This window comes from Gymnodraco acuticeps, unplaced genomic scaffold (genome assembly GCF_902827175.1).
Source record: "Gymnodraco acuticeps unplaced genomic scaffold, fGymAcu1.1, whole genome shotgun sequence".
Classification (NCBI taxonomy): domain Eukaryota; kingdom Metazoa; phylum Chordata; class Actinopteri; order Perciformes; family Bathydraconidae; genus Gymnodraco; species Gymnodraco acuticeps.
In genome coordinates, this window is record NW_022990317.1 from 527,501 (window position 1) to 546,846 (window position 19,346).

General features: G+C 39.4%; 1 protein-coding gene across 4 annotated transcripts in view; it reads left to right on the forward strand.

Moving 5' to 3' along the window:
* The window catches only part of si:dkeyp-23e4.3 (rho GTPase-activating protein 7), a 207,010-nt gene that overhangs the window by 131,538 nt on the left and 56,126 nt on the right, over positions 1-19,346 (forward strand). For 3 of the 4 annotated variants that reach the window (XM_034223054.1, XM_034223052.1, XM_034223053.1), the window contains exons 2-9: positions 5,865-5,936; positions 6,044-6,125; positions 6,240-6,303; positions 7,170-7,729; positions 8,714-8,903; positions 11,039-11,407; positions 14,522-14,829; positions 16,336-16,500. In XM_034223054.1, the coding sequence (XP_034078945.1) occupies positions 5,865-5,936; positions 6,044-6,125; positions 6,240-6,303; positions 7,170-7,729; positions 8,714-8,903; positions 11,039-11,407; positions 14,522-14,829; positions 16,336-16,500 (1,810 nt within the window). The remainder of the gene's footprint in view (positions 1-5,864; positions 5,937-6,043; positions 6,126-6,239; positions 6,304-7,169; positions 7,730-8,713; positions 8,904-11,038; positions 11,408-14,521; positions 14,830-16,335; positions 16,501-19,346) is intronic. The other variant, XM_034223050.1, reaches the window with a different exon arrangement.

Below are 19,346 nucleotides of genomic sequence, written 5' to 3' on the forward strand. Positions count from 1 at the left end.
GAAGTATTATTTTAAGCAACACATTATGTTGACGAAACACTCGAGTCAAATGTAATTAAAGTCAGATCCACTCGTGTTTTAGATGGGCAGTGATATCATAAAACTATACGCTTTCAAACACTCGGTATAGTTACTTTTTAACCAGTTGTTCTGTATTCTCCTTGCAGGTGCAACTCTGTGGCTTGTATCCTGGATTATATGTTTAAGTCATCATGGATGTTTAAAGCTCATATTTGTCTAATATTAGTTTACTTTTCATTAATGAAGTATGACGCTGCGCTGTCAGTACACTTGTCCCTGTTTGTGATTGGTCAAATGTAGCTAACCCCGCCCCTTTCACGTGAACGCGCTCTCAGCTGGAGAGAGAAACCCTGGCTTGATTTACCGAGTTGATAACCAGCGTCGTAGGACCGCTTGGCGAGATCTCGTTTGTTAGTTTGTTGTTGTTGTTAGTTTGTGTGTTACTCAAACATATCCAGGGTATGTTGAACTGGCTTCGTAGTACAGGGCACAGGTGGCTAGCAGCGCTAATGTCAAAGACACAGACATTATACATTATATTTGTATTTTACCAGGATGCAGTGACACAAATATTTGGGAAGGCTTAGCCTTCCCTAGCCTACAGCACCCGCCGCCCCTGACATCCCCCACTCCCCCCGTTGACAATTTACTAGCGGTACCGAAGTGGGCCGGTCGAGAGTCCCGGGATGATTTTTAGTCCCATTCCACCACTGGCTACATGACCGTATGATCGCCCATATTGACGCACCTAATTCCTAAACTTCTAACAGATACAACATAAACCGATCCTTCAGCCTCATATGAGCTCTCAGACACGTTCAAAATTAAACTGTCTGAGCTGTCTGAGCTTGCTGCTGTGTGCGCCATCGTGCGTTTACATGCAGATGCTGGGATCCTGAACGGTGCAGCTGGAGCGCTGTGCCCGCAATGACGTCACACATAATGTGGCGGGACTTGAAGAATCCCCGAGAAGATCCAGAAAATGGTCAACATTGAAGGGCAGATTAATGGTTATCAAAGTACAAATATCCAAAATCAGTTCAGTAACGGTTTTCAAGGGGACAATATTTACTCAAATTGATGGGTTTGGATGATGGGGGAAACTCGTGTCACAGGCTCTTTAAGCTGAAGCTAACAGTAATAACTATAAGGTCTATCTGAAATAAATAAGTGTACTGAAACAAATACCAATAACTGTATTGCATTGTTTTCTTATGCGCAATTACTTCATACTGTCTAGTTCTCTTTTTCGTCCTGCATTTATTGTGCCCCCCTCAGAAAATAACTGGCCCCCCAGTGGCCCCCCCAGTCAAATTGGTCTAGAACCGCCACTGATGACATGGGACCTTTAAATACATGTCGTAGCAAACATTGTAAATACTTAAGTAAGTGCAAGTATGACAAATATTAGTAATTAATTACTTAGGTACAGTACTTGGGTAAATGTACTGAATTACTTTCCACTATTGGGAAGAGCTAATAGATGCATCATGGTTTGAAATGCTAGGTGAATGGTTAATTGGAAGGATCTGAGCTACCTCAGTACCCTGGCATAACTCTTATCCATTAATAGATACACACTTATTTGTGTGCGTTGATACAGTAGGGAGAAAATAGTTCCTACTTGAAACTTCTGGGTAGGTCAAATAGATACATTTATTTGAGAAGGGGCAGATATCTATTCCACTTATATCCAAAAATTGGCCATTAAAAAAAAAAAAATCTTAATTGACGAATAGCACTTGTACTGTAATTCATATTTTGGGGTGAACTGTCCGTTTTAAACCAGTTACATTTACAAACTGGCAGTCAGGTAATGACTGTACTGTACTGGTTGCTAATTGTTGATAATAATTACCCTTACTCTAACTCTAATTATGTGAATCAGACTTCATATTCCATTGCTATTGAAAACATACTGTAATCAGCCTGTGGAGAAATTGTATAGGTAATTACAGGACTCACACTCATTCTTTAACACTTCTAGGCAAGTGATTTGTAGTCATTTGGATTGCCCTGACAGTAAACCTTTAAACCTTAAGAAACCTAAATGACTCATTTCTGGCGAGCAGCGAATCTGTTATTAGGAGTCAAAGCTTTGGTGTCCAGACAAGCATAAATACCCAAACACAAACGGTCCATCGAGCACGTCTCAGCTTCCAGACACACGCTGTCCAGCTTCCTGGCGCTAGCAGGGCAGAGCCGCCATAATCGCAAACCTAAATCTCTTATCAGAGCCCAGAGGGGCCGAATCACAACTTCCTCAGAGGCAGAGTCATTTAGAAAAGGAAGAAGCCAGTGCCTGCTGTGGTCATGCAGGAGCTCAAACACCATCACTTACGTAAATGCTGAGTAGAAAGGGACGCTGAATGTGGATGTCAAAGTCGCTGAACAAACAAACAAAGAATCTAAAGTTTATTGTTATTTCTGACAGGTTTGGGGTTCTTTTTTTTCTCGCTTGACTTGTATTTAATAAGGTTATCAGGTCAGACATGTTCTTTACTTTCTTTTCAACATCTTATTGTTTCTCTGAGAGCAATGCTGTGTGTTTATGAGCCTATTATCACTCTGGGTATAAAGGTAGGAACCAATGTTTGTAGATACAGGTTCCGCTGCAAGGCCAAACTGTTTTTGACCACACACACACATACACACACACACACACACACACACACACACACACACACACCACACACACACACACACACACACACACACACACACACACACACACACACACACACACACACACACACACACCGGAGCACACACCCCACAATGGGATGAGCAAACATACGCTGAGGCTGACTAGGGTTATTGTGTGAAGTGTAATTTTGTGCATGGTGAATTAAAATAAGAAACATGGACACCAGTAACCGGAAAATAAATCGACTGAGTGTTGAACTGGAAACTTTATATGTGACTTTTATTCACCTGGCAAGTTAAGATAGCGGATCCTCAGTGTGCGAAAAACATTATCTTAGCTTCTACCGCAGTGTTCAGTGCACTTTTGTTTCTCCATGTCTCCAAGATAGCGTTTATTTTCTACTCGATCCTTAGTGATGTGTGTGGATGCTCTGATGTCTTTCAGTTGACCTTGAGGCTCTTTAAGCCAGCGTACAGTAAGGAAAAGTTGAGCATTCAATGTTGAAAATATAGTTGAAGACAGACATTGAAATATTCTCACCTAACAAATAAACTGTGATGCAAAGTGAAGTATACTGGAAGACAATTAACTTAAACTCAAAATGTGAAATCACATCCACTGTTTTCCTGCATTAGAACTCAAAAGTGCACCATCACTGATATACTGAGTTTAATCAACCAGGAGGGGAGGCTGCGTTTAATTATCTTAAGGCAAATAATCTAGAATACCCTTATTTATTTATGTATTGACTTATTGTTCTATCATTTCAGCAAATGAACTGGCCTAAAGTGTGTAAGTTATACTCTCTTCCCACCTTCTTGGAAAACAGGCGATCTTTTATGGATCGTAGGGCAAAAGGATTGGTAAACACAAAGACGCTGAGTACAGTTTGCCTGTCTTGGCTTCCTGGATTTCTTTGTTTTGATGTTACTCGCTCCCTGTTTTAGGCTGCAAAGTTGTAAAGACGCCTCGTACACCTTTGCTTGGGGGGCTTTTTCTTTTGATCAAGGTTGCTCATTTTCTTTCTGAATCACCTTCATATCTCAGTTTTACTGTGCAGCTCTGATCCATTTCCATCTACCACTGCCTTTGAGTGATTTGGGTTTGAGTGCCTCACCAAGGACTTCCAAGATGATTCTATACAAATTATAATCATTTACTTTTCCCACTGAGATATTGCGTGATTCTGTAACCTCAAGCTTTTTCAATAGAACCTCCTTCTCTAAGCACCACTGCCTTAAAGCAGAATATTAGATCTATTCAAAATGGAAAACTTGTTTAAACGTCAAGAGCTTTTAACTTGTGACCCTCTAGGTAGCAGAATGACAAGCTGTATTTTTCAGTCGTGGCAATATATATATATATATATTGTAGTGATGTTGGCAGAGAAAAAGCTGTGTGGCTGTCTAACAAAGTTCAGGGCTCTACATTCACATATCCCTGGATTTACAGATCCTCTGGCAGACATGTGAGACGGCCGCTCTGCCAGCACACTTGATCCCTTTTCTATCTCAAATGTCACATCTCCATTGTGACAGCGGAAAATGGGCTCTACACTAAGATGTTTAACAAGCAGGACATTTAAAGGGTCAGGATAAACACACTTATGGTAATTCCTCTGTATTTGACCGTTCATTCCGTTGCCTGTTCTCACAGCCAGTTTACTTTTGTCTGTCTTTCTGTCTTCCCCTTCTGTCTTTTGATGACTGCCATATTCGCTGAATTTCCCCCCATTGTTTACATATTTAAGCCATCTGCTCTGTCTCACGCTCCCACGGTGTCTAGGGGGAAAACTAGACCAATTTCCACAGTTCCATCCTAGTGCATTCTAGGTAAAACTAGGTAAAACTTCAGAAAAATCACACAAAATGAAATGTGAATTATGGTTCTTCCTTTCATCTTGGCTGTAGTGAATAGGCAGTAAAAAACACAAACCTCAGACAAGAAGCGTTTGAAGACCCGATCAGCCATGGGCAAAGTGCTGTTGTTCTTTAGTAGAGGCTAATGTCGGCCATATTTCATGCTGTCTGAATATGAAAACAAGAAGTGCCCTTGGCAGGATTCTAACCGCGACGGGCCTCTTACACTCGCAGAGAGAGCGGGTTGTGCAGACAGGGTTGTGCTGGACAAATATTTTGAGACCTTTTAGAAAATCCTCTTCTGGGCCATGCAACCAGACTGAGAAAAAAATAATTACTGTCGCTCCTCATTGTAAACATCCTGGATCAACAAAACATTTTCATGCTTCACGCCAGATTGTTTTCTTTCCCACTCGGTTCTTTTGCAACACTTTGCATCAGAGTCTCCACAAAATACTTGAAAGCAGTAGAGGTCAATTGGCTGTGTGCGTCCGTGTATGCACAGGTATTCATGGAAAATATCTTTAATATTTCTGACGTGAGGTTGGTTTGAGGCTTGTAATGTGCCTGATTTATATTTGTGTTTTTGTGCTTGTCATCAGTGTGAAGGTGAACATTATTATGTTGTGCTTCTCATCAAGTAAATGTGTGTTTCATGGGTTTGAAAGGCTGCATATTTAACATAAAGGAGTACAGAGATGCATTACTGTAATTATGCCACTGTTTCCATGATTTATAAAAAGCTGCAAGAAGTTATAATGGGCAATAACGCAAGATTGTTTTATATTCTAAAGCAGGTATCACTTGTACAAACTTCCAAATTAAGGATTGATGTAATAAGAGGAAAGAATATTTGAAAAATGCATAGTTAAATAAAAGTGTGCTAATCATTTCCTCTAAGGTTAATGAAAATCAGGCCAGTAGTTATTTTTTCTTTAATCCTGCTGAAGGCTAAACCAAAAAACATAATTTCTCCTTGGTGAAGTTAATGATAACAAAATGTTGACATCCCACTGAAATTTGAAATTTCTTTCAGAAGATACAGAAGAGGGAAAGTGCTAAAAGTCATGTTCTATGCTCTCTTGGAAGCCCCCATCCCCTCACTCAATTAGCAGTAATTAAAATGGCCTCTTGCAGGAGTAACACATCATTAATAGCGTGTATGTGCTTCCAGTTTGTCTCTCGCAGTGTTTTTAATTTTTCATCAAAAATGCAAATGTAATTAATCTTCATAAACAGCCGACTGATTAAGGGCAAATATTTGCCCTCTTAAAGCGGGTGGAGCATGAAATGATTTTAATTTAATCAAATGTTGTTTTCCTTCTCGCTGTTTACAGAGATTGAAGCCAAGGAGGCCTGTGATTGGCTGCAAGCGGCTGGCTTCCCTCAGTATGTGCAATTATTCAAAGGTAAATATGAGGATGTTAATGTAATCAGATAGCCCGCAGAGTCTTCTCTAATATGATACAAACAATGTGTCAGGGAGAGTCTTATTGTTATATTTATCATGTGTCAGACTGCAGGTTCCCCATCGACATTGAGTGGGCAAAGCGTGATCACCACTTCCTGGATAGAGATGCTCTGGATTCACTCTGCAGGTAACACAAGACTGGACAATCCAGAATTAATACGTTTTTAATAATAGTACTTCTTATATTGATATAAATCGTTTTTATTCTGTTTTATTTTATCTTCTGTCCTCGTTCTTTTAGGAGATTAAACACTTTAAACAAATGCGTGGAAATGAGGCTGGAGCTGCGGAGATCGAAACGAAGGGTGAGTATTGAGAGAAAACAAAAAGAAACTCAAACACAGCGGGACGTTCATATCCAAGCAGCCTCGTAAAGCGTCACATCATCTCACTGATATCAACTGATCAGTCCTCCTCCTCCTCCTCCTCCTCCTCCTCCTCCTCCTCCTCCTCCTCCTCCTCCTCCTCCTCCTCCTCCTCCTCCTCCTCCTCCTCCCTCCTCCTCCTCCTCTCCTCCTCCTCCTTCCTACAATTTCTCTTTCTAGGACAAATTCTTGAAGGAAAACAGAAGATGAAGTCAAATAAAAGAATGCTGATTATTTATGTATTATTCTGTTACTACAACAACCCACAGTATTATTATCTGATATGTAAGTGGGATGTTTCCCTAAGGCTGCATGCTAATGTCTAAAATGTGAAGGTGGTTCTGCCTTTCGAAAATGTCCCTGGTAGACACGATCAAAGCACGCTTTAATCAAATCAAAATGTCAAATGGATAAACAAATACAACTTGATTGGATTTGTTTATCTTACACATTTTTTGGGGACTTTTTTAGAGACCACCATGATGTGTAAAAAAGTTTTGCTTTGTCCACTATATTTACTTAAAGTATTCCACATAGAATATTTCCTTCTGTAGATATTACATATCTACACATGTAGAGCTTTTGCAGTTTGATGAAGTGTATGAGTTGTTTTCTTATTATTATTTCAAAGGAATAAATTACACTTGAGTTTTATGTTCTTTTTAATGACCCTGATCTTTTTTATGAAATACATGAAACAGTATGAGTTAATATTGCTTTCCAAATATGATTTTCTATATAAAAAAAACCATTTGATTTAGTTGTATAACTCATTTTTCTTGCATTTTCTGGTCTTCTTCTTCCAGGGAGATCCCTATGACGAAGAAGACTTCTGTGCCATCAGCCCCAACTGGACCTATGACAGGCGGGCGAGACGATGGCGACGCCTCGACTCCCAGGGTGTGTCTCTGTGTGACCCCAGTGACCTCCAGGATGTGTGCTCCATCCACAGCTCCAGCAGCACTGAGAGTGAAGGTCACCACAAGAGTCACAGAGACGCTACTACCACAACAACCGCCTCCATCAGAATTACAGATGACCAGGAGACCAGCAGGAGCTCCTCCCGCTGCTCCTCCTCGAACAAGACGCTTTCTCTGGACCCCTCGTATAGTGGACCCTCCTCCCCTGGGGGAAGTGGAGGAGGGTCGTCCACCATGAGTCTGGAGGCTGAAGGCTGCTTCTCAGACAAACCGCCGAGGAAGAAGGGCAGCAGTCTGCTGAGGAAGATGGAGAAACTGAGGATGAGGGGACCCACCGGCCTCCTCTCTTCTGCTCACAGTGGAGGTGGTAACAGCCGGAGTCGGACCCGGCACGTTATTCAGGTCCAGGAGGAGGAGAGGATGAAGAGGCTCAACAGCCCGTCTAGGTAAAGATTGTAGATAGCAATCTTTCAAAAACCAAGACTTTTTCGAAAAGCTTGAAAATCGTAGCCAATAAACTATTTAGAATATATCTTCCTGATGCCTCAGAAATTGAAAGAGTTCATGTAACAAACAAAAACATCGACAACACCTTACACTTACCATATTCCCTGAAAACGAAATAAATTGAACCCTAACTACTATGGTGGATTGCAATCTAAAGAAACAGAGAACTTTATTTTTAACCAGATCCCAAAGTAGCAGTAAATTGAATAAAAGGTCAACCACAGACCGTGGAGGCTTTTAAAAAAGGCCTCAAAACCCATCTCTTCAAAAGAGCCGTTGACTAGACCTTTTTATCACCCTTTTATTTATTTATTTTTATTTTGTATTGCTTTTTATTAATTCTACCGTGTTGTGTAATGTTTATTTATACTGTTCATGCTCACTACTTGTAGCACTTCGGGATTTGAAATCAAATATGAAGTGCTTTATAAATGGAACCCATTATTATTATTATTATTAAGTTAAGTTAACGCATTGTTGGAAAATAGAGGCGTACTTCCAATAAGAGAAGCAGGAAGCTATATCACTTCCGGCAACTTCAATCAATCAATCACACACTCATTTATTTAAAAGCATTAAAAAAATACCATCATAAGACAGAATGGAGGTATGTGAAATGGGACACCCCGATCCAAAAAGATTTAAAAGAAGCTAAATAGAAACTATTTACAATATATTTTAATAGTCTGTCTAGTGATGGAAAGAGTTAATGTATTAAACAAAATTACCAAATGCCTTAAAAACGAAACAAATCAAACCCTAATTAATAAATGGTCTCTAAACATTGGAACAAATTAAATGGATTTTAGAGAAGAATACTTAGTTTTACAAAGTCCCCAGCCTGTCGGTATAGTCAAGCTCTGACATGCCTACTCTCATAAGATGTTTATTCTTGTGGATTTAATTGTTTGACTTCCCAACAGCTGTGCATCTTCCTCGCCTTCGTCTCCTCACACCACCATCAGCAGCAACAGCAGTAACAGCCAATCAGAGAGCAGCAGCACCGTCAGCACGCCTAGCCCGGTCACCCGCGTCAGGAGCAACTGCAAACGCTCTAACAGTGGAGTCGAGGGTGGAACCACCCGGAACAACCAGAACCACACAGAAACAGAGGTCAGTCCAATGAAATGTTGTGTCTCTTTTTACTGTTGTAAAACAAGTTTCCTAATGAGCCCCAATTGTCCTTACTCAAACATTTAAAGTGGACCTATCATGCTATATTTGAAACATATATTGTAGGGCCATACCTATATAAAACATTTCTGTGAAGTTTTTTTTTCAAAATACCAAACAGATCATGCATTTTAGCCATGCCTCATTTCGCTCTATTTGCTCTTTTCCAGTCCTGTTTTTGCAAGGGCTGATTCTGCTTTTGTGGCAGACTACAGCGCCACTTACAGGCCTGGCATATGTACTACAGCGTCTCCAGCACTTTTGAACGGTCTCTCATTCCCCTGATAGGTGGAGAGTTGCTCATATAGGCGGAGCACCCCTTTTCTGACGTCAGAAAAAAATTCAAATAATAATCAGCTCCGTTGCAGCCCCGTTTTTAGAGATTTGGGTATGGAGGAAAAGAGAGAGGGTTGTGTTTTCTGACACTTGGTGAGTTCCCTGACACACCAGGGACACATATTAATGTATAAAAGACGTGCAAAAGTGCATTTTGCATGATAGGTCCCCTTTAAGTTTCATTCAACACAAATCTATCCAAAAAAGACCTTGGTGAAGCGTGCAAAGATCCAGTCAAACCAAAAAAATACATTGCTCATTTGATCAGAATCCGGTTTATTGCTTAGAAGGTTTACACATACAAGCATTTTGCTTTAGTGTGTTATGGTGCATTAATAAACACAGTAGGAGGAATTAAGTTGTAGCTGCATATATTGAAAAGTTTACATACTTAAGTTATTGATTCCTGAAGGGAAATTCAAAGTTTTCCCTCTGTTCTTATTTTTCACACATTATACACATGCCCAAAATACACACACATGCACAAACAGGACGTATACACATGCATTAATGGAGAGAGCGAGGGCATTGAGCGGTTGGGGGTTTGCTGCGTTGCTCAGTCGGACATCGGCAGCGCCCATGAGGCGAACATATCTCCAGCTACCAGCTGCCAACTGTAACCAAACGACATATAAGCACCGCACCTTGGAGGAGGCAAAACAATGTTGGTCCAGACTCTTTACCATGGGACTCAGTCCTCAACTTATCTTAACCGACAGACACCCAGAGCCGCCTCACATATTCAAGTGTGAAGGACTCTGAGGCCTTCCAAATGCCAAACCATGACTTCACATACCTTCATGTCTAATAAATGTCCCTGCGATTCAGAGCAAACTGATTCAGGGCCATTCTGTGTATGAAAAGAGTAACTTTTAAGCCCACAAACTCAAAGTTCCTTTTTATTTTCCCTCTCTACGCCAACAGTATTTAAACTTTTGCGTCTGCGAATTGATGATCATGAAATCTTTTCTTGTATATTAGTTCAAATGAATCACAGCAGCACTGTAAGGCTGTATTGGGCCAAATGCTATTCCTAGCTAGGCATCAAGCTCTAAATGATAAAGCTAACATGGAGATGTTTCAAAAAAATTATGTTAGCAAAAAATGCTAATATTGGCAGGAATGGATATTAATTATTGCTCATGAATCACAGTGATGAATACATTTTAGTTATGACCCAAGAATTGTGCTACATAAAATACAATAGCGTCACCAGAGGGATTTGTTCAAAGCTTTGCCTACGATTTCTTATAAGGTTAACGCAAACCTAACCATCATTAGCCAAATGTTTTGGATGACAAAAAAAAGGCTAACATCCATCACAGTTATAACTTCCTGGCTAATTCTTCTACCAAGTTTTGCTTCTTTTCTAAATGTTAACCATGTTCAATAGTCTTTATGCTGACCCAATAAAATGGGTTATCTGGAAAAAATCTCAAAGGAAAAAGACCGGTTTACCCCGTGGTTTTTACCAATTTACTCTGTTTCATTTATCAATCAAGACATGTTTTACTTCATTCAAAATGATTATATTGCATTTAATGCAGTATTGTCCAGTATACTATATAGTATAAGTCCAAATCTTTTTTATTTACATAGAAGGATATCCTCAATAGTGTTGAATACATCATGTAGAGCTCAGGGTTTTCGACTGTCTTTATTCACAGATAATGTCAGTATTACCTTTTACATTTTTCTTTGTTTTAAACCTTCACTGTTCTGTCTGTTCCTCCTCTCAGGACTACAGGAACCAGATCAACAACAAAAACAACAGCAGCCACCAGAGTCTGGTCTTCCAGGTCCCGCAAGGACACAAACCAGGGACCTTCCCCACCTCTCTGGCTCATAAACACACTATCCTGTCCACAATCATCGACAGCAACTCGGTCAACTGGAGGACCGGGAGCTTTCACGGTTACCGGGGTCGAAACAGTTGCCATCTGGGGACATCTTCGCTGGCCGCTGAGGTGGTCCGCAGTCCACTCGCCGTGCTGGATCATCGGCTGAGTATCTACGACAACGTGCCAGACGACCAGCAGCTGTCTGAAAGTGAAGGTGGCAGTGGGGGAAGTGGCAGCGATGCAGAGCGGATGGGGGAGGAGTCAGAGGTAGGTCCAAAAACTGTTACTCCACTTTCATTTTTATACTTATAGATTTTGAAAATAAGGCTGTCTCACACCTTAAAATGCTTACTTGCAAACAATGTGGTTGTTGAATATACAGAAATAATCTCACAATCCCATTTCATTTCATTTCAAACCTTTATTTACCCAGGTGTATCCCATTGAGATCATTGATCTCTTTTTCAAGGGAGACCTGCTCAAGTAGGTTCCACATGAAACATAAAAACATAAACAGAACAACAAAAAGGACATCATACAGCATCATTACAGGGATTTATAATTTACATAACTATCCACATGAACAGGTACCAACAGCTTCCGATTGAGTAGCATCCAACTGAGCTTTAAACACATTTAGTGGCACCAGATTGCTCAGTTTTGCTTTCGAGTTTTCCCATTAGGAAGAGTTTAACATTTTTCTCCTTTTAATGTAGTCAGAAACGTCTGGTTTATTTTAAGCATCTAGAGGCCTTTAAAGTCTGCATACTTTAAAGATTTACTGAGTAGTCAATATTCTTTCAAATACATTGCAATATTAAAAGGAGGTCTTGCCTGGTAAAGCCACTTCTTATAAAAGTATATGGTTTTAACCGAGTAGTCTAAATAGTTTGACCTTGATGCAAAACATATTGGGAAACATGGGAATAAGAATGAATAACTAAGAAAAACACAATGAGCTGCCAGATAGACAAAGAAGATTAGTACAGGGACTGTCACACTGTACAAGAGTGTACTAAATCAAATCCACAAAATATCTTATAATGTTTGTGAAGCCAAGACATCGAAGTAAATGTCTTTGAGTTTCAGTTTGAGTTCTAAATTGATGACATTCTTGGAAGCAAAGTTTTTCTTTGAATTGTAAAAGCTGTGGCAGTGCAGAGTGGATCTGTCCATGGAGCTGAACTGTCATGTCACTACAATGGATGGGCCACTTCAAAGGCCCAGATATACTGTCGTTATATTTCTGATTCCCCTGGCTATGAATGGGAATGGAAAGATTTACCTCAAATGACAGAACAGGTCAGAGAAATGTTTTAAAAATGTATCATGTTGTAAAATGCAGTCAAATTAGTAACGTTTTTAGAAAGATATTACAAGCCTGATTCGTTTTGTCAACAGCAGGAAAATTCTGTATATACAGTGGGGCAAAAAAGTATTTAGTCAGCCACCAATTGTGCAAGTTCTCCCACTTAAAAATATGAGAGAGGCCTGTAATTTTCATTCTATGTATACCTCAACTATGAGAGACAAAATGAGAAGAAAACAATCCAGAAAATCACATCTATGGGGGTTGAGATCTGGAGACTGGCTAGGCCACTCCAGGACCTTGAAATGCTTCTTACGAAGCCACTCCTTCGTTGCCCGGGCGGTGTGTTTGGGATCATTGTCATGCTGAAAGACCCAGCCACGTTTCATCTTCAATGCCCTTGCTGATGGAAGGAGGTTGTCACTCAAAATCTCACGATACATGGCCCCATTCATTCTTTCCTTTACACGGATCAGTCGTCCTGGTCCCTTTTCAGAAAAACAGCCCCAAAGCATGATGTTTCCACCCCCATGTTTCACAGTAGGTATGGTGTTCTTTGGATGCAACTCAGCATTCTTTCTCCTCCAAACAAGTCTCGTTGAGTTTTTACCAAAGAGTTCTATTTTGGTTTCATCTGACCATATGACATTCTCCCAATCCTCTTCTGGATCATCTAAATGCTCTCTAGCCAACTTCAGACGGGCCTGGACATGTACTGGCTTAAGCAGGGGGACATGTCTGGCACTGCAGGATTTGAGTCCCTGGTGGCGTAGTGTGTTACTGATGGTAGCCTTTGTTACTTTGGTCCCAGCTCTCTGCAGGTCATTGACTAGGTCCCCCCGTGTGGTTCTGGGATTTTTGCTCACCGTTCTTGTGATCATTTTGACCCCACGGGGTGAGATCTTGCGTGGAGCCCCAGATCGAGGGAGATTATCAGTGGTCTTGTATGTCTTCCATTTTCTAATAATTGCTCCCACAGTTGATTTATTCACACCAAGCTGCTTACCTATTGCAGATTCAGTCTTCCCAGCCTGGTGCAGGTCTACAATTTTGTTTCTGGTGTCCTTTGACAGCTCTTTGGTCTTGGCCATAGTGGAGTTGGGAGTGTGACTGTTTGAGGTTGTGGACAGGTGTCTTTTATACTGATAACGAGTTCAAAAAGGTGCCATTAATACAGTTAACAAGTGGAGGACAGAGGAGGCTCTTAAAGAAGAAGTTACAGGTCTGTGATAGCCAGACATCTTGTTTGTTTGTAGGTGACCAAATACTTATTTTACCGAGGAATTTACCAATTAATTTATTAAAAATCCTACAATGTGATTTCCTGGATTCTTTCCCCCCATTCTGTCTCTCATAGTTGAAGTGTACCTAGGATGAAAATTACAGGCCTCTCTCGTCTTTTTAAGTGGGAGAACTTGCACAATTGGTGGCTGACTAAATACTTTTTTGCCCCACTGTATATGTCTCAATTGCTCTTCTGCCTCTCTACTAAAGAAAGTTAAAATCGATACGAACACGGATCATTCGCTGCTGAACTAAGCACCAAATGAAGCCAGAAATCATTTTATGAGTTATGATATCAATTACATTTTAAATTAAAAATATACAATAAACCATGTCAGTTAATTATGCTGCTTCAAACGTGTTCTACTTTCTATAGAAGAGTAGCCATTGGAATATAAATGGATCCTATCCTGACAAGAAAGATGGCAGACATAGTAGTAAAGGATAATGACATGACATATGACATGAAATATTAAGTAATGGATTTTAAGGAACCAGTTACTTTGGAGAAATTGATTTATAACTTTCCTCCAAAATTGGTGTATGGCAATAATATCCTTTAAACCTGCTGAATCAGTCAACTGAAGAAAAAGTGAAAGTATACCAAAAAAAAACTTCAGCTTTTCTAGTTTTTCTGGATTTCCAAAAGCTAAAAAACCTTTTTTTAAAACCTTTTTTAAATGATTGTGATTTTTTTTCTAACTAAATGAAGAGACTTACCGCTGTAGGCTGCCTGTGGTAATACTTGTAGTCCTCGTTTTCTGACTGGTTTTCTCTTTCTTTCCAAGGTGAGTGAGTTGTTGGCAGGCGAAGACGTCTTCTCTGCACTGGACAGCGTTTTGGAGAGGATCGGTGACCTCCAACAGCTGGTCTCCACCTGGTCTGAAAGTCTATCCGAGGACGACTGCCAGAGAGGTTCCTCCTCATCCTCCTCCTCCACCTCTTCATCTTCTTCTCAGGACACTCCTTCCAGAGGCTCCTCAGCAGCCTCCCCCTGCCCCTCCTCCCCCAGCCACATCCACCTGGAGGTGCAGCAGGAGGAGGCCCCTGAGACCGGAGAGGAGCCGAAGACCATATCGCCACAACCCAGGAGCAGGTGATGCAAGAAACTAAATCGAGTGTTCTTTATAGAAAATGTAATAATAATAATAATAATAATGATGATAATAATTTGTTATTAATAATAAGAAATTCATACATAATAATCATAATAATAATGTGTTTTAATTAATAATAATAATACATAATAATAAATAATATTAAATAGATATATGATAATAATAATAATAATAATAATAATAATAATAATAATGGTAATCATTTTGTATTAAGAATAATACATAGAGTAATAATAATAACAATTAGAATAATAAATGGATAATCAATAATAATAAGAATAAGAAGAAGAAGAAGAATAAATGAATAAATGATAATAATAATAATAATAACAACATAAAGAAGCAGAAGAAATTCAACCCAATTTGTGGACACTCTAAGTTGCCCTGGACATTTTTAAATGTAAGCCTAAGTGTCCAGAAGGGCTCCAATAAAATGTATTTATTGTAGGTCTTTTTGGATAAAAACATCAGCTAAATGAAATGTAAAGTGAAGGGGATAAATTCCCTTTAGGCATCAACTGAAATAAAGGTGGAGTTAATGTAAGGCACTTAAATAAAAGCAGTAACCTCATGGAGAATAGTTTGATTGCCTCGTTACAGTGCTGCTTTTTATTCCCTTTTTTGTAGCGTATTTGTTCTGAATAAAAAGCTATGAGGCCTCTCCTGTAATGTAGAGTCAGCCGCAACATCAGTGTTGCTTCTGGATGCTGCTTGAGTTGCTTGTTAGGTTTAATATAAGTGTTGTTAATTGCTCGTTTACTGACCAACTGATAATTATTATAGCTTTTTACTAAATGTTAACATCGCTTGGCACAGGCCCTGCCTAAAGTTAAAACAAATCTGACAATGTAGAATTGAGCAAGACAAGCATATACTAAAAATAAAAGCATGTTAACAATCTGTATGCCAAAATGATGAACGCTGTGTGCTAAATGTTGAAAAATTACCATCCAGTAGTTGTGCCATGCTGACATGCCAACGTTAAGGCTAAATTAAGTTGCGCTGAATATATTTGAATGATAATGGTAATCTGCTACAAGCGCAGATGTGTTTAAATAAAGCGGAGAGTCTAAAAAATATAGATAAATCATCTAAAATGGGCAACATACAGATGATTAACCATTTAAATTTGGTGATACACATTTATTTTGATGTCAACTTTGGACAAACATAACAATATAGTTTTAAGGTATATTTCAGCTGGTTGCTATCATGGCTATACACTATTGGAAAGCATCACAATTACTTGTAGGTGAATTGGTATTTTTCACAAACACAGAAAATAATATGAATAATTATACTAATAGTAATAAAAAATACTAAAGAAACATACATTTTTTGTATGAAAATCTAAATGAAAACTCTTGGCCTTTATTTTCAACAATGTATTAACTTCTCTTGATTGTGAAACTGGCATTAAGGTGTGTTTGTGTGTTTTTCGTGTCTATTTGTGTACTTATCTGTTGTGGCTGCTGTGTTTCCAGCAGGGTGAGTCGGCAGCTCTGGTCCAGTGAGCAGAGCCTGGCCTCCAGTCCAGGAGTGGAGAGCCAGTCCGTGTCCCAGTTCCTCCTGCTGCAGAAACTCTCGCTGCTCAAACTCACCGCTCTGATGGACAAATACTCCCCGTGCAGTAAGCAGGGCTGGAACTGGTAAGAAGTGTGAAAGGACTCAGGTTTTTTGGGATGATTTCATGCTTGGAAATACATGTGAGGGGTGAGGAGAGGTTAAGGACAGGGTTAGCAAGAAGGTGAGAAACTCTTCCTGCACACCTGCATGGGGGAAACTTTCTCAAGGAAACAACTGTGGAAAGGAGGGCAGGTGGGTGGGCGAAGGGTAAATATTTCAGGCAGCCTATTTAGAAGATTCATTCATTATTCATGGATGCAACCTTGCCCCAGCTTACAAAATCAACAACAACAGCAGCATGCTTCAAGTAGAATAAACTGCCTTCCAGAAAGAACCCGGGGAAGGACTGCAGGTGCTTCACCTTCTGTCTGTGTTCTCGGGAAATCACAACAAGCTATGTATCTGTCAACCTTTCTGCTTGCTGGTTAACTGCTTAAGCATTGTGTCTTATTTTGCACGGTCCTCCCCCCCATATTTCTTTCACACACAAATGGTAGTTATCTCAAAGATTGTAAAGGGTAGAAGGAGGTCGAGGTCACCGAGATGAAGTTAGTTTAAGGTTGGATATTCACTCCGGTCTTCTTACTCAATGTCACAGACTGTCTGTACACTCTAAAAACAAATGCCTTGGCTCAACAAAGAAAATCAACGCAACAGTTTGCATCGATGTTTATTGAGTTAAGACAACTTCTAATGAAATTGTCTTAGAGTTAGGGAAGAAGGCTTTTCCTCTACAATCAGAGGTGTTTTTAATTACCACTTACTTAATAATTGGTAGCATAAACACAAGTTTTGAAGTTGATTACTCAAAAGATTAAGTTGTTCCGACTAGTTTTACCACATGATTTAAAAGGAATTTTAAGTTGTATGTACTTAATTACCCTCATTGTGAACACACGTTTTTAAGTTGACAACCAATTATAAATTAAGTTGCTCCAAATATATTGTATTCAATAGTTTTTTTCTTAGCTTTTTCATGTTTTTGCTTTTAAAGAAAGAAATTAATTGATTCCACAACAAAAATGTTACGCAATTCACTTTTTATTTTGAACTGCAGTTGTTTATTTCAACACATGATGTTTCAATCAGGAGATAATTCATTTAGTTTGAACATTTATTGACACATGCCATATGATAAGGTGCATGAACACCTGAAATCACAGCTGACTGCAGGAGAGAGGAGAACCATTTTATAGTTTGGCTGCAGCACGTTGATTGGCTGCTGGAGAATGAGGTGAAATGTAATAGGTTAAAGAGAACGCCTGTGATGAGCTGATTATATGTGTGGAGTGAATGTATATACACCCAGTCTTCCTGAAAGAACTTGCGCTGAGCTTCATTTAAATCTTGAAAAAAAAGATAAATTACACAAATTTAAATTGCCCCACAAATAATAAATAAACACATTAGCCATATTACCATGGGACATGGGGACACAGCAAATACATGCTGCCATCACAACGAAGTTAGAGGCCTTTGCATATTTAAAACCAGTGCCAAATATGTCAAATCTGTAAAGTTTTTGTAAAACTACAGAAACAAACTCTCAATGGCCACCAATCTGCAGATCACACACATCAATTTTTACAAAAGATGTAACAAAGATGTTTACACTGCCGACAGTCATTATTTCAAACAGTATGAACACATTCAATGCAGAATGCTTGCTCATTCATTTGTTTCCCTCGACCACGATGGTTGCCATCGTATGGTCAGATCCTGGGTGGACCGGTCACTGATGAAGGCGATATTCATGTCCTCTTGAAGCACATTAAATAATAGGTTAGCGCATAAGAGATAATGAATTAGGTAACTGTCACTCTTAGCGAATTCAGAGCCATTATTACCAGCTGCTAAAGCAACGCTGCTATTGTTTTCACCTATTGAGTCTGCATGTGTGTGTCGTCATGGCAATGTGGTCCTGAAGACACACAGAGGTGCTTTTGAGTACTTTGCCTAGTGTTTAAATGCATGTGGACAGATTTAGTCAATCCCAACCGTGCAAGTTTTAGTGTATCTACTCATCTGTTTTGCAGGTTCCATACAATATTTGAACTGGTTAAGTGAAGAGCAGAAGCCACTCTTCAAATGTTACACAATCCTTTTCCCATGCCATTGCTGTCAACACCTATCCATGCTGAAGGTTGCTAAGATATTATTGATTGGACTGTGGCCAAAAGTGCAATATGCTTCAAAATGTAACTGACAGAGAGCAGTGCTTTTGTCCTGTGTTTTTACACTGTGCCCGTGGATTTTATTTTATTTCAAGATTTTTAATTACGCCGCTAAACTCCTTGAAAAGGTCCTCTTCCTTTTCTCCAAGGTACACGACAAGGCAGCGGATGGCTATAGTTCTCTGCGTACTTCAATTGTATTGTGCTATTTTTGAAAAAGGAAAAAAATAGAAATGACCTAAATGAATATATTCTGAATGGGTGACTGCCAACAACTTGCATTTCAATGACAACTCTAAATAACGATCCTACCTCAAGAAGCATGTCCTTGATCTGCTTCACCGAGATTCATTTTTAATAAAAAGAGATATCACAATTAGTAACCAAAGTATTTTTACACTCACATAGCCTCTACTACTTTGTATCCTCTCACAGAACTATTCACAGTTCAAAGGCTGCTAATTTTGATCAAACAGCAATTTGCCATACAGTGCAACTACAATGCAAGCTACTGTATTTGAATGACAAAAGATGACACTCACCTTAAAATGTCCTTTGTATATTTCTATTTGTCTTAACTGTCGGAACTTGTCCAGGCATGTTAAGTGGGAGTGGACTTGAAATCCTTAACTCAAGGTGTAGAACAATTAAGTTATCAAGCCAATTGCATTACTTGCTACAACTTCAATTTTGTT